This window comes from Palaemon carinicauda, chromosome 19, assembly GCF_036898095.1.
Source record: "Palaemon carinicauda isolate YSFRI2023 chromosome 19, ASM3689809v2, whole genome shotgun sequence".
Classification (NCBI taxonomy): Eukaryota; Metazoa; Arthropoda; class Malacostraca; order Decapoda; family Palaemonidae; genus Palaemon; species Palaemon carinicauda.
In genome coordinates this window covers 125,010,668-125,038,167 of record NC_090743.1, presented here as the reverse complement: position 1 = coordinate 125,038,167, position 27,500 = coordinate 125,010,668, and the positions used below count along the sequence as shown (strand labels likewise).

The window sequence follows — 27,500 nt, the reverse complement described above, 5'->3', positions numbered from 1 at the left end:
CAGTACAGTATATATACATATATATACAGTATATATACATATATATATACAGTATATATTCATATATATACAATATATATTCATATATATATATATATATACAGTAATATATACAGTATATATTCATATATATACAGTATATATATATATATATATATATATATATATATATATATATATATATATATATATATACACGGTATATATACATATATATACAGTATATATACATATATATACAATATATATACATATATATACAATATATATACAATATATATACATATATATACAATATATATACATATATATATACATATATATATACAGTATATATACATATATATACAGTATATATACATATATATACAGTATATATACATATATATATACAGTATATATACATATATATATACAGTATATATACAGTATATATACATTTATATACAGTATATATACATATATATACAATATATATACATATATATATACAGTATATACACACACACACACATATATATATATATATATATATATATATATATATATATTATATATACATAATATATATATATATATATATATTCACATATATATATATATATATATATATATATATATATATACATATATATACAGTATCTATACATATATATATATATATATATATATAAATACAGTATATATATACACTATATATACATATATACATACATAAACATATATATACACACATATATACAGTATATATAATATATATATATATATATATATATATATATATATATATATATATATATATATATTTATATATATATATGCATATATATGTATATATACTGTATATATATACACATATACATATACGCACACTAGGTTGCGTACGAGGTATGTTAATCCCAAGTAAAATACTTACCAACTAGCAGGTGCAACTCGGGACGGATATTGTTTACTGAGATCGGCATTGACCCTCATTGATGTCGCTCACTACCACGCAGTTCACGTAATGTTGCTACATTTAACATCATATATAAGAAGGCTACATGATAGCTGTGTCTTTTAATTTGTAGATATTACCATGAAATTTGGCAGGAACAGAGAAACTATGTTTCACATAAATCCCTGAAATTTTCATTTGGATATGTGGCTTTTCTATGGTAGATATCAGCATGAAAATTAGTATGGATAAAGTAAATATCCATCCCATAAATCCTTGAAAATTTCATTTAGATATTTGAAGTATAAGAGTAATTTACAGCCCCGCTGAAGATCGGCCTCCGGCGGATATCGAAAAATTGCCTTTTGTGACTTTTCTATGGCGAGTAACAATACGAAAATGTATAAGAATGTAGTTCACATAACACCCATCAAACAATGTGAAAATCATTTTGGTATCTGTAAAACTCTACGAGTACATACATATACCAAAGGCACTTCCCCCAATTTTGGGGGGTAGCCGACAACAACAAGAAACAAAACAAAAAGGGGACCTCTACTCTCTACGTTCCTCCAGCCTAACCAGGGACTCAGCCGAGTTCAGCTGGTACTGCTAGGGTGCCACAGCCCAACCTCCCACATTTCCACCACAGATGAAGCTTCATACTGCTGAGTCCCCTACTGCTGCTACCTCCGCGGTCATCTAAGGCACCGGAGGAAGCAGCAGGGCCTACCGGAACTGCGTCACAATCGCTCGCCATTCATTCCTATTTCTAGCACGCTCTCTTGCCTCTCTCACATCTATCCTCCTATCACCCAGAGCTTTCTTCACACCATCCATCCACCCAAACCTTGGCCTTCCTCTTGTACTTCTCCCATCAACTCTTGCATTCATCACCTTCTTTAGCAGACAGCCATTTTCCATTCTCTCAACATGGCCAAACCACCTCAACACATTCATATCCACTCTAGCAGCTAACTCATTTCTTACACCCGTTCTCACCCTCACCACTTCGTTCCTAACCCTATCTACTCGAGATACACCAGCCATACTCCTCAGACACTTCATCTCAAACACATTCAATTTCTGTCTCTCCATCACTTTCATTCCCCACAACTAAGATCCATACATCACAGTTGGTACATTCACTTTCTCATATAGAACTCTCTTTACATTCATGCCCAATCCTCTATTTTTTACTACTCCCTTAACTGCCCCCAACACTTTGCAACCTTCATTCACTCTCTGACGTACATCTGCTTCCACTCCACCATTTGCTGCAACAACAGACCCCAAGTACTTAAACTGATCCACCTCCTCAAGTAACTCTCCATTCAACATGACATTCAACCTTGCACCACCTTCCCTTCTCGTACATCTCATAACCTTACTCTTACCCACATCAACTCTCAACTTCCTTGTCTCACACACCTTTCAAAATTCTGTCACTAGTCGGTCAAGCTTCTCTTCTGTGTCTGCTACCAGTACAGTATCATCCGCAAACAACAACTGATTTACCTCCCATTCATGATCATTCACTCTAGCATTCACCTCTCTCACCACTCCATCAACATACAAGTTAAACAACCACGGCGACATCACACATCCCTGTCTCAGCCCCACTCTCACCGGAAACCAATCGCTCGCCTCATTTCCTATTCTAACACATGCTTTACTACCTGTGTAGAAACTTTTCACTGCTTGCAACAACCTTCCACCAACTCCATATAACCTCATCACATTCCACATTGCTTCCCTATCAACTCTATCATATGCTTTCTCCAGATCCATAAACGCAACATACACCTCCTTACCTTTTGCTAAATATTTCTCGCATATCTGCCTAACTGTAAAAATCTGATTCATACAACCCCTACCTCTTCTAAAACCACCCTGTACTTCCAAGATTGCATTCTCTGTTTTATCCTTAATCCTATTAATCAGTATTCTACCATACACTTTTCCAACTACACTCAACAAACTAATACCTCTTGAATTACAACTCTCATGCACATCTCCCTTACCCTTATATAGTGGTACAATACATGCACAGACCCAATCTACTGGTACCATTGACAACACAAAACACACATTAAACAATCTCACCAACCATTCAAGTACAGTCACACCCCCTTCCTTCAACATCTCAGCTTTCACACCATCCATACCCGATGCTTTTCCTACTCTTGTTTCATCTAGTGCTCTCCTCACTTCCTCTATTGTAATCTCTCTCTCATTCTCATCTCCCATCACTGGCACCTCAACACCTGGAACCGCAATTATATCTGCCTCCCTATCATCCTCAACATTCAGCATACTTTCAAAATATTCCGCCCACCTTTTCCTTGCCTCCTCTCCTTTTAACAACCTTCCATTTCCATCTTTCACTGTCTCTTCAATTCTTGCGCCAGCCTTCCTTACTCTCTTCACTTCTTTCCAAAACTTCTTCTTATTCTCTTCATATGACTGACCCAGTCCCTGACCCCACCTCAGGTCAGCTGCCCTCTTTGCCTCACGTACCTTGCGCTTTACTTCCACCTTTTGCTCTCTATATTTTTCATACTTCTCTATACTATTACTCTGCAGCCATTCTTCAAAAGCCCTCTTTTTCTCTTCCACTTTTACCTTCACTCCTTCATTCCACCATTCACTGCCCTTCCTCATGCTGCCTCCAACAACCTTCTTGCCACATACATCACTTGCAATCCCAACAAAATTTTCTTTTGCTAACTTCCACTCCTCCTCTAAATTACCAGTTTCTCTTACTCTCACCTCGTCATATGCCATTTTCAACCTTTCCTGATATTTACTTTTTACCCCCGGTTTTATTAGCTCTTCAACCCTCACTAGCTCCCTTTTACATCCACCTACTCTATTCCCCCACTCTTTTGCTACAACTAATTTTCCTTCCACCAAAAAATGATCAGACATACCGTTAGCCATACCCCTAAACACGTGCACGTCTTTCAATCTTCCAAACATTCTTTTAGTTATCAACACAATCAATTAATGCCCTTTCTACTACTCTTCCATTTGCCACTCTTACCCATGTATACTTATTTTTTATCTTTCTTTTTAAAAAAGCTAGCACTTATTACCATCTCTTGTTCAACACACATATCTACCAGTCTCTCACCACTCTCATTTTCACCTGGTACGCCATATTTCCCAATGACACCTTCTACCTCTCCAGCACCCACTCTAGCATTTAAGTCACCCATAACAACTACATAATTCCTTCTACCCAGTCCTTCTACACACCTAGTTAATTCATTCCAGAACTCATTCCGCTCTTCTTCACTTTTCTCACTACCTGGCCCATACGCACTGACAAACGCCCAACATTCCCTACCCAACCTAACCCTTACCCACATTAACCTAGATGATATCTCCTTCCATTCCACTACTTTACCTGTCATCCATTCACTCAACAATAAAGCCACACCCTCTCTCGCTCTTCCCCTTTCAATCCCAGACACTCTACCAGACATTTCACCAAACATCACTTCACCCTTTCCTTTCATCTTTGTCTCACACAAGGCCAATACATCCATCCTTCTACTTCTAAACATACTTCCAATCTCACATCTTTTACTCTCTATCGTACTACATCCACGCACATTCAAACACCCCAAAACTAGAGTGCGGGGAGCAGTCACTCTCCCCCCAGCTCCATCTCTTTGTTGCTGTCTCACAGGATTTTCTATACAGGAGAGGGGGTTCCCAGCCCCCTCGTCCCGTCCCTTTTAGTCGCCTCTTACGACACGCAGGGATAACGTTGACGCTATTCTAATTGTTTTATGCCCCCGCGGCCACAGGGGGGCTCTAAGAGTAGTTTGCTAAAAGTTTTCACTTAAGAACAAAAGTGACAGCCAGGGCATGCCTGTAGCAGGTATGAACATGAAAATTGGCAGAAACACAGCTTTTATATTATACATACATACACACACACACACACACACACACACATATATATATATATATATATATATATATATATATATATATAAATATAAATATATATATATATAAATATATATATATATATAAATATATATATATATATATATATATATATAAATATAAATATATATATATAAAAATATATATATATATATAAATATATATATATATATAAATATATATATATATATATATAAAAATATATATATATATATATATATATAAATATATATATATATATATATATATATTTATATTTATATATATATATATATATATATATATATATATTTATATTTATATTTATATTTATATATATATATATATATACATATAAATATATATATGTATGTATGTATGTATGTATGTATATAAAATCCCTTTGAATATATCTATTGGTATAGGAGTTATTGACCCCGCCACCGAAACTTATCAGCTGTTGCCCAAACCCCCGCTCCGAAATCTACGGTTAGGGAATGCTTGGGCGAGATGTCTTCAAAACAATTTGGCATTTCATATAAGGTCCCTCACTTCGTTCGCGATAATAAAGCAACTGTGTTGCCACTTTTAATTTCCTCTAGAGCTTGAAGAATGAACCCCTCTGCAGATTCCATGACGTCCTCTATTAGCTTTACAAAGTATACACTTATAGGTGCTACTATAGTGTGATTCCTACCATCAGGATTCTACAATAGTGTGATTTCTACCATCAGGATTCTATGGTGTGATTCCTACCATCAGGATTCTACTATGGTGTGATTCCTACCATCAGGATTCTACTATGGTGTGATTCCTACCATCAGGATTCTATTATGGTGTGATTCCTACCATCAGGATTCTACTATAGTGTGATTCCTACCCTATTCTTCGGGTATGAGGTGATTCCTACCAAAGGAGGATATATAAAACATACTTCTTGACAATATTTTAATCAATTCTATTCTATAAAACATGCTGAAAAATCCATAAAACGCACTTTTGGTTAGGTTAGGTTAGGTAAAAATGTAGTTTTGTTTACACTGTTTGCTTGTTTAGTCGGTTTGGTAACACTTAAATTGAAGTGTTACTCTTGTAATAACATCTTGGAAGGGGAATATTACATTATTTGGTTGTTTGCTGGGTAGGAATCCCCTTATAGTCTATATGAATCCCCATATTGAGGTACTTACTTAATTACTTTACTTTTGATGGCTTCTTTTTCGGTCCCATACAGCAGGGGAACCCCACTTTCTACAGGACCTCCACTGTCGTTTTACCTTATTCGTTCACAGTATTTAACGTTTCATATCACGTATTCTTCATTTACTGTTTAATCGTCACTGTCAAAAGACTCATGAAATAAGAAAGTCTTCAGTTTCCTCCTGAAAGCATTAATGTCTTCAATCATTCGAATGTTTCGTGGGAGCTTATTATATAGTCTGGGGGCCGCATATTTAAAGGCTCTAGAGCCTAAAGTAGACATATATCTAGGTTCCAACAGTTTGAAGCCATCTACAACTATTCTCGTATCGACACGATTTGTTGGCTGCGCAATATGGAGCAATTCTCCTAAGTATTTTAGACGCCCGGTTCCGATAACTTGGTGGGTTATTGTACATATTTTAAATTCAATCCTCGCTTTAATCGGCAGCCTGTGTAAATCAATTAGTAGGAACAGAAAATGAAGGTAGGAATCACGCTATAGTAGCACCCACGTATATTTATTGTAAAAACACTTTTTTGGCAAAATAACACACTGATTGATGTTACATAAAGGTGTACAACTAACCTTATAAAAATCCAAAGCCTCAAAATTGCTTTAGCCTGTGCTGGACACGATTTACCTGTAAAGATAAAAATAAAACATTTAAGTGGGTCGAATGAAAATCAACCTCTTACACCACTCCCTCTTTACACCTAAGCAAATGTTATTAAATATATTAATGTAACATATGTTCTTAAATAATGCACATGTATATTATATATATATATATATATATATATATATATATATATATATATATACACAAATATTGTATATATATATATATATATATATATATATATATATATATATATATATATATATATATATATATTTAATAGGAAATACCTTAACTACAGTAGAGAATATATTAACAACCTGTAAGAAAAAGAAATGGACATGGGCAGGACATATAATGAGTGACCGACAAATGATAGACATTAAGAATAACAAAACGGGTCCCTGGAGATTGCAAAAGAGGCCGGGGGAGGAAGAAAAGACGAAGGTTTGACAAACTAAGAGTTTGCCTGTGCTGTCTGGCATAGAAAGACCAATAAACAGACGCAAGTGGAAGGACATGTCTGAGGCCTTTGTTTTGCAACGGATTTCTAACTAGTCAAGATCTATAGCACAGTAATAGGGCAAGTGTTGATGTATGGATCGTGGGTAGTGCCGTAGCCTCTGTACCATATTCTTCCACTGTCTTGGGGCAGAGTTCTCTTGTTTGAGGGTACACTCGGCCACACTCTTCTGTCTTAATTCTCTTCCTCTTTTGTTAAGTTTTTATACATATAGAAAATATTTATTTTAACGTTGTCACTGTTCTGAAAATACTTTATTTTTCCTTGTTTCCTTTAGTCACTGGGCTATTTCCCTGCTGGGGGACCCTGGGCTTATAGCATCCTACTTTTCCAAACAGGGTTGTAGATTGGAGAGTAATAATAATAATAATAATAATAATAATAATAATAATAATAATAATAATAATAATAAGACGAGAAGAGGAAGCAAAGCGTGAGAGGAAAGAAATATATATTTAGCCAGATACTTGCTTTTTATTATATAGGGGAGATTGGTAAGCTGCAACGCTTTATTCCTAACACTAACGAGTTTTCGTGACAGTGAACATAAAATTCAAATCATGATGACATAACGAACATCCTAATAGTAGGAAGAAGGATTAGGGCTAGAATGATTCTGGGATTCCCCATGTGCGTCACGCTTATCCCACAAATTCCAAGGCCAATACAAGTTGGCACTGACTTTGCAAATATTGTAAATCTTATCACAATGCTCTTTTTTATAATCTTCAATCTGTTTTCTGACAATAGGAGTTACCTTCTATTACACACAACCAAATGTTACTTCAATCGACAATATCACTTACAAATAAATGTCAGAATAAGTTTCAATAGAAAATATAACATGTGACTGGTTTCATTTTCAGTATGATGGGACATGATCGAGTAAAAAAGAATAAGCCGTATAAGAAGTAGTTTTTTTTTCGTTGGCTCCACTAAAGCGAAAAATTTAGTTGGGCAAGTCTCTCTCTCTCTCTCTCTCTCTCTCTCTCTCTCTCTCTCTCTCTCTCTCTCTCTCTCTCGGGTCACCATGATCTGTCCCCCAGATACTTCTATCTATTCAATCTTGCCCTATCACGCCAACTGCCCTCTTACTGAATCCATAAATCGCCATTTCTGCTCCTCTAATGAATTCGTTTCTGATCTTATCCTAACTCGTTACACCCAGTGAAAACGCAAACATTTTCATTTCTGCAACGTTCACCTCAGCTTCTTAGTTAAAGGTACGGTCTTCAAAACATACAGCATATTTAGTCTTGTCACCACCTGACTTGTATCCTTCTGTCGCACAGCACACTTGATACCCTTCTCCAGTCATTCTTCTTTTTTTTCCCACCCTTATCCCTACATTAAGAGATGGACTGCCAACAGTTAGGGGTTAAGGCCAATCCCTGGTGTAATCCCACCTTAACAATCTACCATTCTGTTGTGCCTGAAACACACCTCACTGCTGTTTATTCTCATACATATCCAGCATTGCCCTCACATACTTCTCATCCACTCCAGAACTCCTCACGCAGTGCCAAATTTCATCTCATGGGACCCTATCATAAGTTTTCTCTAGGTCCACAAATACACACAGCCATTTGTTTTGCCCTCGTTATTTTCTATTTACATTTGCAAAGGCAAATGTGGCATCTAAAGTGCTCCTACCTGGCATGAAACCATACTGCTGTCCACTGATTTGTTAATTGTACCCTAATTCTAGCTTCTACATCCCACAAGCACTTCCACAGGGATATAGTCTGGATCCATCATCTTTCACTTTTTCATTGTCTTTAAAACATTCCTTACCTATATCTTGTTTATGCTCTGCATTCAACCAGTCTGTCCTCATTTTTTATAATCCCCACATGCTTATATCTTAACCTACTTGATTTGTGGTTGTCCAATCGGTAAGTCTTGTATGCAGCCTTTCATAAAACCTAAATGCTTCAGCTCTAGCTTTCCCACTGCCCTCTTAACTCTTTGTTGTTTCGCCTCCAATCCACACCTCTCAGTATCTCTTTGCTTAAACCATTAATGCATTGCTCTCTTTTTCTGCTTATACATTCTCGGACATCTTCATTCCACCAACTGCCCTTCTTTGACGTCTCTAATGAAATACTAAACCCCCTGATTCTATTCTCTAATTGTAATTGCTGTCATTCCCCAGTCATCTCACAGCCTGCGTTACACCCTCTCTGAAGTTTGTTTTGCGTTCTTAACTTTTTATCTTCCACCATCTGGTCCTTGGTTCTGTTCTTGCAGTCTTCCTTTTCCTTAAAGATAGACAATCACACATGCCTAAAAGAAATTCTAAACCATGTGAACAGAAAATTTACATAAACTTGATAATCTTGATTACTTCTGCGTCAAGATTGCATTTGGTTACTTAAACATGAACAAAATTAAACAAATCAGGTTTTAGGGTTTTGCATCATGAAAATAAAAAATTTTTAAAGTCAAATTTCATAACTGATCTTGGGGTTTAGTATTAAGACATATCACATTTAAATATATTGAACTAACATCTACGCGCTAAAGTTACAGTATGCCTAAATGTGCCAACAGTTTTATTATAATACTTTATTTATAAAAATTTTAGGCTTATGATTACCAATTCTCAATTAACACCTTTCAGTCATTTGTATGGTCATGTTTCTGTAAAGAACTGAATTAATTCAAATAAATTGCCATCATGTCTCACGTTACGTATGGTAATTATCCTCGCTGGCAGTTGAACACAGATGTAAGACAATGCTAATTTGTGCAAGCACAGACTCTTGCTCCAATATCTATCAATATTCATTTTGAAATACATCTGTTTATTGCCTTCGACAAGACTTTGTTTTATTAAAAAGATCAGCGGAATATTGTTCTTCTTGAGAAAGTGCCCTCCAATGCTTAGGTTTGGCAAAATAAATCGGGATCTTGGGGGAGGGAAGGTTGGACTACTTTATATTTTTCAGAATGGAAGCAGAATGAATTGCCTAGTCTAACTTTTATGAATAAATCATCATTATTATTATCCTTATCTATTTTAATAACAATTAGGGAAATTTATTGATAGATTTTAGTCCAAGAGGACATGAATCTACCACTAACTCTTTAGGGGTCAATTTGAAATAAAATTCCAACTGAAATAATTAAGTAAGACCACTATGTCTATTTGAACATCATTTAAATAATCCAACTTTTTATCGAGCTTTGGAGACTGTTTTGCATCACATAATTTGATTGCATAGTTTAATTTTTGGATGTTTCGATTAATTTCCAACCATAAATCTGTCTTGATTCCACCAGGAGCTACGTGATAACAGTCCCAAAGAAGTGGTTTCCTGGAGGAGATTTGCAGGTGTGTGTCCAGGTGAAGAATCCCCAGGCGCCACAAGGGAAAATAAGTGTTAGTATCCAGCATGTTAGTGAACAAGGAATATTCAACAATGACGAGGATATAAGTAGACAACTGCTCGTAGAAGAATCTGTGCAGGTTCCAGAAGGTAAGGTCATGTGTTGGCTGTGGTAATGTGAGGTCATTTGTTGAATCTTGTTTAATATGTAAATTTTTTTAGTACAGTATTCCGGTAACTGTGTACAGTCATTCGTTTGGTCAGGGTTGATGGCTTTGAAGCTGATCAAGCTAATCCAGTTCTTAATTCAGTTATCAAAGTTTGTCTGGCCACAGAGCTTCATTGAAAAAATTGAGCATAAACTATTTACCAAATAAAATAAAAGAAATCTAACAGTAAAGTTACAAATATATTTTTCAGGTGACCAACACCTCTGCAGCAACATTTCTCTGCCACAAACATCAGACGACCGAATATGGTATCCAAACAAAGATATCATATCCATCACTGGAATATTGGATGACATTGCTGTCAACCACACCCGTGATATCGAACGTCAGAATAACTTCAATAAGACCATTGTACAAACGGACAAGTATCTGTACAAACCAGGCCAGAACGTCCAATTCAGGGTGCTGTCCCATTCTGGTCCTCTGATGGAGATTTCTACTGAAAATGTGAGTTTATCCCAATTCCAACCAGTTCATCTTAATTACAAAACTTTGCCATCATATTCAGGCCATCAGAACTTATAACGGGGTGCAAGTGTTTACCTTGTGGAATTCACGTACCTCTTGGGTCAAAGACAACCTCTTTTACTATCCATCTTGTTTTCTCCTCTCATTCCAACCCATTAGCCTATACAGTACTCCAAATAGTATACTGTCCATTAAACTTCCATATTTCTTTACGAACGTCGTAGTTTGTGTTAATGTGTTGATCCTCCTAAACAAGTACGAAAGCAAGCCTTATTCCTTCATTTTTGCAGCATTACACCCAAGGATATAAGTATGAAAATTAGAGCGAGGATAAATTTTGATATCCCACCTTTAACATGAAAGGTGCTGTGAGCCGTACATCCTTCAGAATTGCATTGTAATTTTTCCATACACAACACCATAAACATATAGTGTCTTAGTAACACCAATTAAAAATAATGTTTAAATTTGTAATTTTATGTTGCAGTACCAAGAGATCTACATAACCACGCCATCTAATAACCGAATTGCCCAATGGTTAGATGTTGACAACTCCAAAGGTCTTGTCCACTTGTCATTCCAACTCGCTGACGAACCAGAGGAGGTAAGGTGCACTTTTCTATATCATTTACTATGGGTTTTTATTACTAATTTATTATGACTGTTAACACAAATCCAGTCGGTTTCCTTCAAATTTTGGTTCCATAAACCTTAATTTGGGAACACATTTCGTAGTTCCTTAACTTTAAACCCATAAACTGATCAAAGATATTACTCCAATATATAGGGGGTCTACAGCATCAGACTGAACAATGGAAGAGGTGTGGAAACTGCTACAACCTTTGAAGTGAAAGAATATGTCCTACCCAGGTTTGAGGTGACTGTGAAACCACCTAAATATGTTTTGGTAACTGCTACCAACATAACATTTTCTGCCTGTGCAAAGTAAGTTACTTGAAATATTAGTTAATTTGTTTACTCTTGTTACATTAATCGGTAGAATTATAAACATAGATTCAATAACAGACAAAAGTTAAATCGATAATTTTTAATGGAATATACAGTATCCTTCATCAAAATTTAATGGGTACATCTTTTCAGTAGAGTATAGTTTATAATAAGTTTTCATTCACTTGTGTGTCCACCAGGTATACTTTTGGCGAACCAGTTAAAGGGAACATTTCCTGGGAAGTCAGCAACCTGCAAAACTCTGGATGTCGATCAGTCACCATTAAGAATGACACTGTAAGGAACATAAAATACCGATACACGTTGTGTGATTTATGGCAGTGTAGATTTACTAACGTTGACCATAAATATTTCCAGTATCAAAGAGTGTGGAGCACTCAATTGCTACAGGTTCTAAAAGGAACTGACAATACTAGTGGATATGAAGCATTCTTAAAAGTCTACTAATTCCTTTACAATATATGAATTAATCCACAATACTTAACAGGCCTAATTCTCAACATTATTCTGAAAGAAACATATTAATACCATACCACTATTCTACATTACTGTATATGGTTTTTTTTATTAGTCGCTGAAACAAGGCTTTATTTTCCAGATTTCTGGTTGCAGTGAACTCACCGTACAGTCTGCAGACATAAGACTTGTAGATTGTAATGTTTATAACATCAGAGCTAAGGTTACAGTGACCGAAGAGGGTACTGGGGCAACTGAGACAGGCATGGAGTCTGTTAACGTTGAAAGAAGGGCAGTGATTTTTGAAAGTCTCTTCAATGACGACTTCAAGAAACCTAACTTGCCCTACACATTGAAGGTACAATTAATTGATTTTGCAATGAGCTTGCCAAGTAATGTTTACATGCAGAAAAGGTCACATGAATATGAATATATTCTGTATCCTGGGCATTTGCTAACAGTCACTAATTTATTCAAGACTACTCTATAGATTAGACTTTTCCGAGGTGACTTTGATTATTCTCTCACAAATGATACTTTGACTTAGTTTTCTACAATATTAGGAGACAAATTATTAATTCTAACCTATGATTTTGCTCATCACCAGGTTTTTGTTAAATCACCTGATGGATCCCCAGCTAGTGGAGAACCTCTCGAGATATGCCATGGAGGCTCTTGCAATAACCTCACGACCCCATCAGATGGCATAGTTAAAGTTTACTTAACCAATTCTCAAAGCAGGAAAGTTGTAGTGAGTACTGTACAGAGTAGTTTGGTTCCATCTCCTTACTTGAACACTACATTATATACAAATATGAAAAAAAAAAAAAATCTAACACTCGAGACCAAAATTATTTTATTTTCCTCAATCAGATGAAACGTGTGGTAACCAGAGCTCTTTTGAATGAAGACAGTTTTGACCAAACTATAAAGAGGTTTTATTCTCCATCCAACTCTTCTCTTCTCATCCACGCTCCAGAAGAGACTATAAATTGCACCAGTGGTGAAGAAAACAGCCACACTTTAAAAGTCTTGTATGCTGCAGTTCAACAGAAGTCCGCTATTTTGAATGTTCAGGTAAACTAGCCAAAATATACTGAATCTTATAACCATCAAATTGTACTGTCCTCTCTAAATTCATATGAGCCGTAAAATTAAACTTGTCAACTATAAAGAATTAACCTCGAACAAGAGAATGAATGTTGGTTAATGATACTTTATTAATAGCACTGTTGAAACAATTTCCTTCTTTTCCTTGATCACAGGTTATGTCAAGAGGAAAGATCCAACTCTTCAAGTCAGAGGAGTATGAATTACCTTCCTCTGAATTACCTTTTGAAGAAGAAAATTTCATTGATCCTCTCTCTCCTGAGCCAGCAGATGTTGTCACTGGCCTTCTTAATATTCCACTCACTTTGCCTACAACTGCATCGCCAAAGATAAAGGTGAGAAAACGGGAGGGTCAACTTATGGTTGTTTACAATGACAATCGATACGATAATTATTGTACACTTCATTTCCCTATTCATTAAAGTAAATTTCAAAGTCTTCTTTTCGAATAGTGATTTTTTGTGATCAGCATGCTTTGAACGTTTAAAATGTCTAATACTATTACAGGTACTGGTATGGTATATAAAAGATGATGGAGAAGTTGTTTCTGATGTGAAGGAAATGACCGTACAAAAGTGTCTACCTATCAAAGTGGACTTTGTCTGGTCCACCAACAGAACCCAACCAGGAGATACTGCTTCTCTGAAACTAACATCTGCTCCAGATTCAATTTGCAGCTATGGTTAGTGTCAATTACGAAGTTACCTCTAATATACAGTATGTTCCAAATTTTGTTTATATTACTTTGATAACCAATGACCTACTTCTTTTAGTTCAATATTCACATTCCACTTCATATCCATAGTTCTTTGGTTAGCCATACTATTTTAGAAAAATCCTCCATAACTTAAAATTTAGCTTTTTATCGAACTGTTTTTCCCATGTATTTTAAGCTTTCGATTATAGTTTCACCTTAGACATCACAATCTATAGAACTTCAAAATTTACTACATTGCTCAATACTTTTTTACAAGACCAAGAGTTTGGACACTCTAGCTTAAGGAGCTAAGTATAAAAATGGAATAAATATACATCCCCATTTAAATACACTATAGTATTGTATTCGCTGAAAAGCTTGCAAACTGCAGCTGGGTTAAACATATAAGTGTGGGTTAAAAAAAAAACTGATGAGATTTATTTCTGAAAATAAAGATATTGACTTTTTTCCATCAACTACAGGGGTTGTGGATAAGAGTGTAGAGTTATTGTCACCAAGGCAAGATACTTTAACTGTTGACAGTTTCTTTTTGGATGACTACCGTTACAACCTTCAACCCTGGAATTATCCACAGGTTAATGACTACAATTACTGCAGGAGTTTGCTGCAACTTGATCTTGGAGGTAAGATTAATCTCTATTTTTCAAGGTCTGCATTTAACTTCTGATATGGTTAGTTTATAATGAATGCTAGCCTAATTTAATTATAGCACGTTAAATTCTAACAATAAAAATAATCTAATGCTCCTAAATTTCGCATCCTTATCTTACAAAAGAAGATAAATTAATTTTTCAGTCCCTTTTAGTTGCCATATAGTACTTTTTCTATTTTACAGAAGGAAGATATAACTACTACACAGATTATGTTGATGCTCTTCATACATTTGACGTAAGTATGAAGCTTTGGTAAATTTTCTGTGGATTTCTTCAAAATATGTAAATTAAACAATTGACATATCATAAGCATTAAAAACTGAATAATAATTCTTGACTTCTACAGCAATCTGGCCTTTACATTTTCACGGATCTTCAAGTGGAAACCAGACCCTGCGTTAAAGAAGGTAAGAATCCTTTGCCGTTTCAAACCTCCTTTTTTAGTGTTCTCTGCTCTAAGATTCAAGTTTTAATATACCTAAAACAAGTGTATTATAGGAGGTAAATATATCACTGTCTCAGCCATTGAAAATACTGTAATTTAGATTTAAAAAGCAGTTTCTTTTTGCAAGTTGGAAAATTGCAGAATGAGCTTTCTCTTGGGTGACATTTTATTCCAGATTGTGAATAATTATGGTTTTACTAATAATGACAGCAGAAATAATAATAGCATATGGTAGTAACATAAATAAGAATTTCATTTGGGAGAAGTTTATTGTTACAAGACAAAGGTGTACAGTATAGAGATAACGGCATAGCCGTTTAGTGTTTTATATCCTCTCTGGCTTCCACAGTACTTAAATAATTAATTTCATCTGAAATCTTAAGTGTTAACCGGTATTCCGGAAAGTTAAACCATTCTGGCCTAGCATGGTTTCTCGGTAATGAGGGCACAAATCCTGTATGAGATATTGACCACGTGCAAGAAAGAATCTTCCAATTCCTCTAACATACAAATTCTAATCATATCACCAGGAAAAAAAATTAGCTATTCTATATTAAGCTGAAAGCTGTTGAGTCCCTTGTTAGGCTGGGAGGAACGTAGAGAGTAGAGGTCCCCTTTTTTGTTTCTGTTTCATTTGTTGATGTCGGCTACCCCCCAAAATTGGGGGAAATGCCTTGGTATATGTATGTAGGTATGTATATTAAGGTTTAGAGACTTGTCATTTATAATGGTGGTGTAGATTGGAATGGAGCACAAGGAATTCTCAGAATATGTCTGCGATAAAAGGGTTGATCCAAGGCCAATATTGGCCTTGGGTTGATCAGACTCACAGACACTTTGCCTCTTGTTTCCCACGCATGTGCAACTACAAGCATTCTCTAAAGACAGCCATTAACCTTCAAGCATACCTGTACATGTCTCTGTGTAGGCATACCTGAACATTTGTGATAAGTCTGCAGTTTATATTGGCTATGCACGTGACCTCTGTATACAGTTAATCTCCTTCAATATGACCAGCTAACCATTGCAGGAATACCTGAAGGATAATGGCTGATTTTATTTTTCTAAGTACATACTTAATTGTGGTCTTATTGGCTAAAATCAAATGGCATAAAAGTTAGACTTGTGAAGGGTTTAAAGGTTTTAAAAAGTATTCTAGATAATTTCAAAATTAAAATTATTTTTGAATACCTCCTGTTTCTTTTTTTTCTCTCCAGAATATGAAAACTTCGGCATTGATAATAGAATCCACTTTAGTAGTTTTAGTGGTGGTGCTCTACCTCCAGCATCACCAGGTCGACCACAATTTGCCATTGCACAAGATGTTGCAGGACCATCCTCTCAATCATCAGATGAACCAAGAACAGACTTCCCTGAAACTTGGCTTTGGAATCTTGTTGTTGTTCCGTACGTGTATACTGTATTCTCTATTTATGTAATTAAAGAGATATTACTGTGCTGTATATACTGTATTTCATCGAGTTCTAAACATTTCTGGGTTACTTAAACTTGTATTAAATTTTTTCTTTAAAGGACAACTGGAGTGCTTGAAGAGAATGTAGAGGTCCCAGACACCATTACTGAATGGGTTGGTAAGGCAGTGTGTGTCCACCCAAAGATAGGTGTTGGAGTATCCGAAAGGGCATCCCTCATAACATACACTTCTTTCTTTATTGACCTCACCCTCCCTCCTTCCATCAAGAGAGGAGAAATTCTGCCTGTCAAAATTTCAGTCTTCAACTACCTTCAGCAGCCCCTGCCAGTAAGTGTTCAAAATAGTTTTTAAATTTAACCTCTAAAACTTGAAAATAAAACTTTCAATTGATTGGAATACTGAGAAAATAGATCAACACTGTACAATAGCTTTACCCCATCATGGCTACAATAAGCAATTGTTTTTTCTAAACAGGTGAGGGTCACCTTGGAGAGCAGTACAGAATATGAACTCACTGGAGAAACTGATGAAACCTTACCAGCTGGCCAAAGACTATCCTGCATTGGAGCACAGGAAAAGCATGTCCACACAGTCAAAATAAGACCGACAATCATTGGAGATGTGAATATTACAGTCAGGGCTTATGTGGATACTGAAACCACTCTGCCTTGTGGTGACAGCCCTGTTAATATTGACAAAAGGTAATTCTGTACTGTATTGTGTAAGAGCCAGGAATTGGGGGATATAATTAAATAGTTATCATAGGAGGGACAATAATCTGATAATAATTGACAAATTCCCTTTCACAGAGATGCTCTTGTGAGGCCCATAACAGTAGAAGCTGAAGGTTTCCTAAGAGAAGAAATTTGGAGTAAATATATTTGTGCCAATGGTAAGTTCAACTAAGTTCTGTTACCGTAGCAAAAAGAAATATCTTCGTGTTATGCTTTTGAACACATTGGGAGTTACGAAAGTAAATTTGTTACAGGTGAAAGACACTTTTAAATTTATTTGGATAATGTTTAAGCAATAAAGGTAATTATTTTCTGACAGGAATCAGCAGAGAATGCCTGTATCTAAATCATAACTAAAGATAAAAGTATAATTTGCCCGTTTCATCTTGCAGAAGTAGCTGATGGAGAAGACTCCCTTGAGACAGCAGAATTAATTGTACCCCCCGGTATGGTAGAGGGCTCTGAGAGGGCATGGGTCACTGCAGTTGGAGATCTTCTGGCCATTTCTCTACAGGTAAAGCACTGCTTTTAATCCCCTTTATTCACATCTATTTTTAAACACGCCATCATAACTTTATATATTAAAGGAGTTTGGCTTAAATTTTTCTTTGCATCTTTATAAGCAATAAAAACTTCATTAACAAAATAGTAAGTATGCCACTAATGAGAATGTTGATTTCCACAGAATCTTGGGTCTCTCATCCGTATGCCTTATGGGTGTGGTGAACAGAACATGTTGAACTTTGCTCCTAATATATACATCCTGAAGTACTTGATTGCTACAGGACAAGAGACTCCTGAAGCGAAAGAAAAGCTACTCAACTACATGAGGACTGGTAAGTTGGAAGTCAAGTCTAACTTATGGTACTTTGTATTGATGAATATTACTTTGTAACCTTTCAAAATATTAAAAAACTTCCATAAATATTTTACAGTTTTGACATTTTTATTACAACTTTGTTGTTACCAGGACCACCCATAACTTACAGTGCCCAAGCCAAACTAAGCATCTGGAAACTCTTGATATATACTTTAGTTAATTAAGCTATCTTCCTTTTTTACAGTTATTGAGGATTCTCCAAACTAACAAAATAACACACAATAACTTTCATCCTAAATACAACTCGCTCCACATTTATATCACATAGCCTATAGCTTTACCTTAAACATGTATTCGCTTACTTGAAATAACACATGAAACAATCTAAAATATATGCATGATTATTAATATCATTACTAGCTAACCTACAGCCCTTACTGGAAAATTAGGATGCTATAAGCCAAAGAGCTCCAAGAGGAAATAATAGCCCAGTGAGGAAAGGAAATATGAAAGTAAAGTACAGTATGAGAAGTAATGGATAAGGAATACAAATATCTTTATCATTAACAATAAAATGTCATGTATACTGTAAACTGTTAAGATGACTTTAATCAGCCTATTAAGCATATAAAATCTTGACTAAATCTATGCTCTCTCTTGTTGCAGGATATCAACGCCAGCTGCTATATAGACATGGAAATGGCTCCTACAGCGCTTTTGGCAAAGCTGATGACTCCGGCTCTAATTGGCTCACTGCCTTTGTCCTAAAATCCTTCTCTCAAGCAAAAGATTTCATATTGGTCAGTACCATTTACAAACCGTTTTTGTTCTTGTCCTCTACCTATGAAGCGTGTGACTTGTGGATTTTCATGAAATAGAATTTAAATAATTAAAGTTCTTATTTCTGTGTTATATTTGCCTGATGGTAATATTCTCCAAACGTTTGGTTTATTATACCTTTACCAGCAAAATTTTAAAATCTTACAAATTTTCTTAATTCTTCCCTTTAATAAACACCATGCATTTAGTAAAGCATGGGGCATTCTAGCAATAAGTGGTAACTGACATGCCATTTTCTGTCTTCTCAGTTCTGAAGTTCAAATTATCCTTATCCTGTTGACACCAGTAAGTAGTGGGGCATGTAGAATATCAGGCGAGCATAGAAATAAGGAATTTTATTATTAAATTGTTTATTTCAATGAACCTTCCCTGATGTTCATATTGCTAACTCTCCCACACTACCTGAGGTGGAAAGTTAGTGACAGAAAGAGATGGGATAGATACAATTAAAAGAATCGTAACATGGTTAACATCCACCAACCTGGAATAGATTCCTTTTAACAAATCATCCCTCAATGCGGCTTGAAAATCCGGACACCCAGATTGTTTAATAAAGCTATTAGGAAGTTGGGACCAGGTTTGCCATTTTGAGAGCGCATTCACTGGACTAATGAAATCGAGCGATGACAAGAGATTGTGAAGCTCGTCACTTCAACACTGCAAATAGTGGGATATTAGGATTCAAACTACCTACATGGTCTTATGCCTCACAATCTAGTTCTTATTAAGTGACCACAACAATTGCCGCATGCAAGGGCTTAACTGGAGAACCATTGCTGAAAGAGACTCTTTGAACAATAGACCACTTGGAGTTAGGTTAGGTTGACGAGATTACGAAGATCGTCACTAGCGTTATCGAAAGTTGGCTGATTATGTCAATTATCTAAAGGTTGAGGCTTTTAATTATCAGCGTCATCCCCGCTACAATCGACTAGCTTAGTCTTTTCTGGCTTTTATACATAAGTTTGTCCTTTTGGGACTTTGTTTCAATATATCAGAGGATTTCTGTAATAGTTATGAGGTAGTATGAAGGATTACTGTTGACTTGGTCGGTAGCCAGTGCCATCTACTTTCACATGAGAGGTACAGTGAAGGAAAGGATCTTTTCCCATTCTTTAAATCACAGTATTTCCCCTGACACTATACATGAAGGGAATGTGGATAATGAACTAAAACAATTCCTTTGCACAGTCCACACAGTACAGTTTATAGTTACAAAAACCAAGGGAACACTTCTTAATGCAATCAATCTGGAGAAAACAAACATAGGTCTGAAAAACTGCAGAGATAAAGAGACTGGCACATCAGTTACCACTTGCCACTAGAATTCTCCTTCCATTAATAAGTGCATGTGTTTATTGCACGCAATAAAATGAGAAAAATTTAGATTCTTACAGGTGAAGGTTGATTAAACAGAGGTTCTAAAGAACCAATATGAGCATCAGGGGAAGTTCATAGAAATCTTGGCATTTTTACACAATTGTTTTATCCTGTAACATTAATAATTACAGTACAGAACTGTAATTAATTTTGGGTGAATTTAGTCGGGATATGGCTGTATAAATGTTTCATATGATAGTGATTGTTTGATATAAAGGCAAACTGTACATCTAACCTTTAGCTATTCTTTCAGATTGATGAAGATAGCCTTAATGTAACCACATCATGGCTAATTGATAATTACGGCAATGAAACCTGTGCCCAATCTATTGGGAAAGTATTCAATAAAGGATTGAAGGTAAGTGGACAAATTTTCTGCCTGATAAACTTGGATTACTGAACAATTTTAGGTTAAAATTAATTTTATATCTATTATCGATACATTTTGAAAAGTTATCAAAAACAAATAATGGTTAATGTACTTAAATTTCATAATAATAGATGTAAATATATAAGACATGAAAGTACACTTAACATAATTATGCAATTAAATATACAGAAGTGTAACAGTGTACCATTAAGTATTTCTACCTTATACAATACGTAATTTTACACAAACTAACGATAACTAAGGAAAAAAAGTTCTTGAATGCACAATCAAGAATTCACAACAAATCAACCTATCATTTACATGAATAGAAATTGCTTATCCGGTAATAAGTGACCAACCAGAGGCACTAAAAAAATTGAAATTGATTTAAAGAGGGAAAAAAAATTTGCAGGGAGGTCTTGGTACTGGAGCGTCCTCTCGTGTCCCACTGACGGCATACATCCTGATAGCTCTTCTGGAATCTGGAGTGTCTCCATCAGACAACACAGTGCAAAAGGCTCTGAACTGCCTTATTGACGATAACTCTGCAGACTCTTACACAGTGGCTCTGAAAGCTTATGCTTTGGCTCTTTCTGGAATCCCAGAGGCCCCTGGGGCATTGCGACAGCTATTAGGACAAGCTATAGTGACCAGAAATTCAACACACTGGGAGCTGCCCAGAGGATCAGGAGTCTATCCAGGTAAATACAGTAGAGGAGACATCCACTTTAGGTCAAATACTAATACAAGATATGCAAGCTAATAGTCCAGTACCATAGTCCTCTTTTATCAGTTCAAGCTCTTTTTTTTTTAAATGGAAAATTAGTTTGATTTGGTGAAAAAGCCAGTGATTTCAGTGCATGTTATTTCTTACAAAGTTCATATGTAGAAATTCGTAAAAAAAAAAAAAAAAAAAAAAAACTATCACTTACAATGAGGTACTCCAAAGTTTTCAATTACTTACCGTTGATTTCTTTACAACAGCTAGCAGTAGTGCACTAGAAGTTGAGACAGCTGGCTATGCCATCTTGGCAATGATGGCTACAAATCCTTCACTTTATGAGCAAGAGGCAAGAAAAGTGGTCAAGTGGATTTCCACACAGAGGAATGGCAGAGGAGGATTCTATTCTACACAAGTAAGTAGAGGTTTCAGCTAGCATCTTACGAATACTATTCAAGTTTATTTAAAGCTTTCTTCTTTTTTGTAATACTGTTACACTTGCCATATGTTAACAAAGCTCAAAAGTATCAAATGTCATCAATTACTGTAAGTACTCATAAAATTATTTAAACTTTTCAGGATACAGTTGTTGCTCTTCAGGCTCTTGCTAGTTATGAATCAAGTCAGTACCAGGGTGACTTGAACGTGAATGCCATAGTGGAGGCTAATGATTTTTACCACTTGTTCCAAGTAACAGAATCTAATAAACTATTATATCAGCAAGTATCTTTGCCAACTCTTCCAACCAATGTCTCATTAAGGATGGAAGGCCAGGGTTGCGCTGTTCTTCAGGTGAGCATAAGCACATGGAGTGATCTAATGTATACTTGAAGGATTCTAATGCAATTGAATGCACATTATAAACCTTGATATTATTAATATGCAGAAATGCAAAATGGGTTTTTCACACCTTTACAAATTCCTCATATCGACACTCGCTATAAAACCCATTAACATTTTTTTTTAGTAATCGACACCCACTGTGAAACCCATTAAATTTTTTTTTTTTGTAAAGTACTGTGTGTATTTTTTTTTTTTACTAATCCAGCTTTTCTTTTCCAGACGGTCCTTCGTTACAATGACCCTGAACCTCAAGCCAGTGATGCATTTAGCCTTCGGGTCAACTCTCAAACGGAACAAGATCCTTTCTGTGTGACCAAGCGTATCTCTGCTTGTGCAGCTTACTTACTTCCAGATGGAGTTTCTAATATGGCTGTTATTGAAGTCAATCTTGTCTCAGGTTACATACCAGAGAAGGAGGACCTGAAAAAAATTTTGAAGGAAAATGAGGGCATTGTCAAACGATACGAAGTTGATGGCCAAAAAGTCTCCTTTTACATTGAAGAATTCACAGCCGAAGATATCTGCGTTAATTTCAGGGTCATTCGCCAAGTGGATGTAGAAGAGGCTAAGCCAGGATCTGTTGTTGTCTATGATTATTATCAGCCAGAATTCTCCATTAGCAAGGTATTCACTGAATTTCACTTAACTTGCAAACAAATTTTCTATTGAAAAATATCCTAATAAATTACAGTACCGTAGTTCCTTTTGTAATCTTGAGCTTTGTCCAAGTTCCTTTTGTACTCTTTAAGACTTACTGGACATGAATTAAATTTTTCTAGAGCATATAATGACGAGGTTCTTTCTTTCACAGGTCTATAACCTTCCTGATGCATCTCAGTGTTACCCATTCTGAAAGGTCTACAGAATATTTTCCAATGCAGGATAGCAAATGTTATAGGCATTAACACAAATTTTGGAATATCTTAAATCTTAAAAAACTCCTAATAGCTTTAATGTTAAAAATGTTTTAGTATTTTTTTATGATTGATAGTTTTGTTTTAATTCATATTAAAAATATATTTACAAACTAAATACACTATCATTATAACTATGTTGTTTTCTCATTTTAACAATCCTTTATGCACATACTTTACTTGAGTCATTGAAGTTCTCTATTAACTTTAATTCAGAGTAATTCAACAAGCACAAAAGCCATTCCAACAAATTGCTACAATTTTTGTATGTTTATTTCACATTCCTCATCTATACTGGATCATCTTGATCCTACAGATTCATGTACACAAGTCCTTGAGCTCCTTACAGCCATATCAAAACGCCACTCATGTTTAAAGCAGTTTGCAGTGCACACACAAAAATCTTTGGAGAAGGTTATGCATTGTTCAGAAGGGGGACTAATCATGCAGTAGTATTTGGCCCACAGATGTTCAACCAACTATTATCTATAATCTATTTTTATCAAACCAAAAGATCTTTACTCTACCAAATACCATGTAATGATAAATTGGTCTGTCCTTATCAGTTTTCCATCAGTATCAACTGTTTTAAGTGATCCCTCCCCCAGCTCCTCATGTCTTGCTATACATGTACACTGTAGATCACTGTATGGCATCTGTGCAACGAATTTTTTTGTATAGACCTGATTATCCTAAGCTGCTGTTTTTTTGGTCTGTAAATATTCCTATGGAATAAGCTGAAAAAGGCCACTTGACTTGCAAAATAAATTTCCTTGAATTAGATTAAAGAGAAGAAAGCAAAGATTAATAAATACTCTATATGCACTGAAACGATCGTTCAGATAAACTCTTAATGCTACTTTCACATAGCAATATTGTCCCCTGAACTTGAGAGCATCCTCATTAAAACCAGCAAGTGGAACATTCAAGTAAGGGTATCGGACAGTGTGATCAAGTGTAAGTCTTAATAAATGTTAAATAAATTAACAAATTGCTTCACAAAGATGATGAAAATCAGATGGAAAGAATCGTATGAATCTATCAGCTTATAAATTCTGTAGTAAACAAAGGAACACACCAACAAAGTCCAGCGTACTATTGCTATCCTGACAAATGTCACCAAAATACAAGAGAGAAAGTAGTATATATACTAATAAATAAAAAAAAACGTGCATCAAAGATTTAAAATTTATTATATGGAAGAGGGAACTTTGATTTCATGCTTTAAAATCTCAACCTGCCCCTTAGTGGTTGGTGCTGTCGATGCATCTCATGTGTTGCACTCGAGGCATTACTCAAATAGGGTCTTTGAAGCCTTCCTTCGGCGCCAGCTGCACTTCATATCCTCCTATTTCACTTCCGTTCTTGCTTCGTTTCTTCCATTTTGCACTCCAACCTTTTCTAACATTTATCTCTTACTGTGACTCCTGCACTTGGGCGCCGATTGGCCATAGAGGCCCAAGCTATATCCAATATAGCCCAGTAAAACTAAGCATTTGGTAGGTCATTTAATGCATGACACTGGCCGCAGATTGTTTTGTTTTCCAATGAATCCGGTAACAAATGAAGTAAGCACTTGTGCAAGAAATTAAAAGATAACTAAATTGAATTAAGAATACAACTTAGCAAACAGGTCAAGTAGGATGTTAACTTAATAAGGCAATGGGAAGAAAAACTTAATCGGACCAATAGGAGAAACTGTCGCATAATGCAAATAAAAAAAAAAGGAATCGAGTGGAAACTTTATAACAAGTAAATTCAATGAAAAAGTAACAAGGAATAAGAAACCTATTGAAACTTGCACTAAAATGATGGCATGTCACGCAATATCTTGATAAGGAACACATTTCCCTATATATTTTGAACAAAGATGAAAAAAAATAATATTTCGATGAAGGAAAACTGTGCTCTTTACCTTTTTTTTTTTTTTTTTTTTTTTTGAGGGAGGAAGAGGTGCTGTGTGATTCAAAAGATCTTAACTGTGAAAGGCTAAAACAAGGAATCCAGTACGACAACAGGATAAAGTTATGGGGGTCACATAAGAAGGGAAGTAATGGTGGATACAGAAGTTAGAAGTGTATATACAAAAACTAGAAGTGGGATGCATGAAAATGTGATAGGAGGGATACAGGAGTGTTAAGAACAAACACAGAAAATTAACATAGTTGTGTTATCTGACGTTAAATTCAAGGGAAATATACATAAAGATGAAAAGGCTCAATTATAAAATAGGTGGAACAATTTAGATACTTGAGAGCTAATATAAAACAGAAGGGAGGATGTGAGGATGAAGTTGAAAATGGGATGGAAACAGTCTGGGGGAAGTGGAGGAAGGTAGGAGGGGTATGTGATAAGAAAATACCAATCAAGCTAAAAGTCAAGAACTATAACACAGTAATAAGACCAGTGTTATTGTATGGATCGGAAACGTGAGCTCTATCACGAAAAGAGGAAGCAAAGCTTGAGAGAACGTGAATGAAGAATGGTAGGTGAGCAAGATTAAAGATATGACAAGTGTGTCTCGACTGAGATGGTGTGGTCACATGTTGAGGATGGATGGTAAGGATGGAGTGAGGAGGGCTTTGGAGGAACTTGTTAGGAAGAGAAGATCGAGAGAAAAGCATTGAAGTAGATGGCGAGATTAGGTGAAGGATGATATGGAAAGAAGAGTTTTAGTGGAAGAGGATGCCTTTAATAGAGGGCATTGTAGAGGGCACATCAGACAACCGACCCCTTAATGTAAGGATAATGGTGGGAACTAAGAAAATACACAAGGATGAAGAGTAAACAGTGAAGTGTACTTGCAGAGTAAAAAATGCAAGTTAATTACTATAGTCGAAAGACAATGTCTCACTCTACAACACAGTTATTTTATAAATAATTCATAGTATCCCGTTCTAAGGTTCAGTTAAGGTGGTAAACGTGTCTTTTGTCATTTTTTTTTCTGATTCCGATTGGTGCTAAACATGTTACACCTGAGCAGAGCAAAAAAAATATTTGACAGATGTTTGCCTAACGAATATTATCATTATTATTATTAAATGCTAAGCTACAACCCTAGTTGGAAAAGCAGGATGCTATAAGCCTAGGGGCCCAAACAGGGAAAATAGCCCAGTGAGGAAAGGAAATAAAGAAAAATAAAATATTTCAAGTATAGTAACAACATTAAAATAAGAAAATAACTAAGAATAAATACATGATTACAAATCTAAAAGTATGATGTACACAAAAAGTGGATACTAAATACGTATGCATTCTAATGTACAATGTAAAGCAGACAACGGTACTTTCATTTTGCATAGAGAGCATATAGGATAGAAGCAGCAAAGTCTGAAAATAGAATTCATTACCCACTGACGATATATCCCTGATAGACATAGAAAAAACAAAACAAAAGTATGCATAAGCATATAATATTCAAGAATTAAACAAAGGCTAACAGGATGAGTTTGAAAAAATGGTCAAAGAAAAGCATTATAATTCACATTAAAACTAAAAATATGAAGTAAACGGATGTTATTTATTGTGATTAGCCATGAGTGTATATTAGTCGCTCATATGAACAAACAAATTAAATCCGATCAAGCAACAGCGAAGTTGAGAAGTATTTACATCTACAGACAGCGCTGAGCTGGGGCGGGGTAGTGTTGGTACCCTTCAGATGACGTCACAGTCGCCAAGACACCACCACAATAATAATCATATAAAAGCCATGGCAATCAAATAACTAGATCAGTTTGTATCCATCAGCACGTGGCACAAGACGTGCCTCCGTCTAGAAAAGAAACCTTCTCTTCGTAAGGTAAGAATCGAGTGACCAAGATTAGGGTTTTGAAA

General features: G+C 35.5%; 2 protein-coding genes across 2 annotated transcripts in view; both read left to right on the top strand.

Moving 5' to 3' along the window:
* The window catches only part of LOC137658819 (alpha-1-inhibitor 3-like), a 30,366-nt gene extending 6,566 nt beyond the window's left edge, over positions 1-23,800 (top strand). The window contains exons 2-27 of the mRNA XM_068393889.1: positions 10,511-10,707; positions 10,978-11,234; positions 11,743-11,859; positions 12,043-12,200; positions 12,404-12,500; positions 12,823-13,038; positions 13,288-13,431; positions 13,554-13,757; positions 13,946-14,125; positions 14,298-14,472; positions 14,970-15,131; positions 15,344-15,396; positions 15,508-15,568; positions 16,824-17,013; positions 17,140-17,368; positions 17,516-17,742; positions 17,851-17,933; positions 18,168-18,289; positions 18,461-18,611; positions 19,262-19,395; positions 21,069-21,173; positions 21,598-21,886; positions 22,170-22,321; positions 22,486-22,698; positions 22,969-23,373; positions 23,561-23,800. Of these exons, the coding sequence (XP_068249990.1) occupies positions 10,511-10,707; positions 10,978-11,234; positions 11,743-11,859; positions 12,043-12,200; positions 12,404-12,500; positions 12,823-13,038; positions 13,288-13,431; positions 13,554-13,757; positions 13,946-14,125; positions 14,298-14,472; positions 14,970-15,131; positions 15,344-15,396; positions 15,508-15,568; positions 16,824-17,013; positions 17,140-17,368; positions 17,516-17,742; positions 17,851-17,933; positions 18,168-18,289; positions 18,461-18,611; positions 19,262-19,395; positions 21,069-21,173; positions 21,598-21,886; positions 22,170-22,321; positions 22,486-22,698; positions 22,969-23,373; positions 23,561-23,602 (4,363 nt within the window). The 3' untranslated portion in view covers positions 23,603-23,800. The remainder of the gene's footprint in view (positions 1-10,510; positions 10,708-10,977; positions 11,235-11,742; positions 11,860-12,042; positions 12,201-12,403; positions 12,501-12,822; positions 13,039-13,287; positions 13,432-13,553; positions 13,758-13,945; positions 14,126-14,297; positions 14,473-14,969; positions 15,132-15,343; positions 15,397-15,507; positions 15,569-16,823; positions 17,014-17,139; positions 17,369-17,515; positions 17,743-17,850; positions 17,934-18,167; positions 18,290-18,460; positions 18,612-19,261; positions 19,396-21,068; positions 21,174-21,597; positions 21,887-22,169; positions 22,322-22,485; positions 22,699-22,968; positions 23,374-23,560) is intronic.
* A 3,616-nt stretch (positions 23,801-27,416) lies between these two features.
* LOC137658374 (secretory phospholipase A2 receptor-like) overlaps positions 27,417-27,500 on the top strand; it is an 11,601-nt gene continuing 11,517 nt past the window's right edge. The window contains exon 1 of the mRNA XM_068393046.1: positions 27,417-27,465. The gene's annotated coding sequence lies outside the window, so the exon portion shown is untranslated. The remainder of the gene's footprint in view (positions 27,466-27,500) is intronic.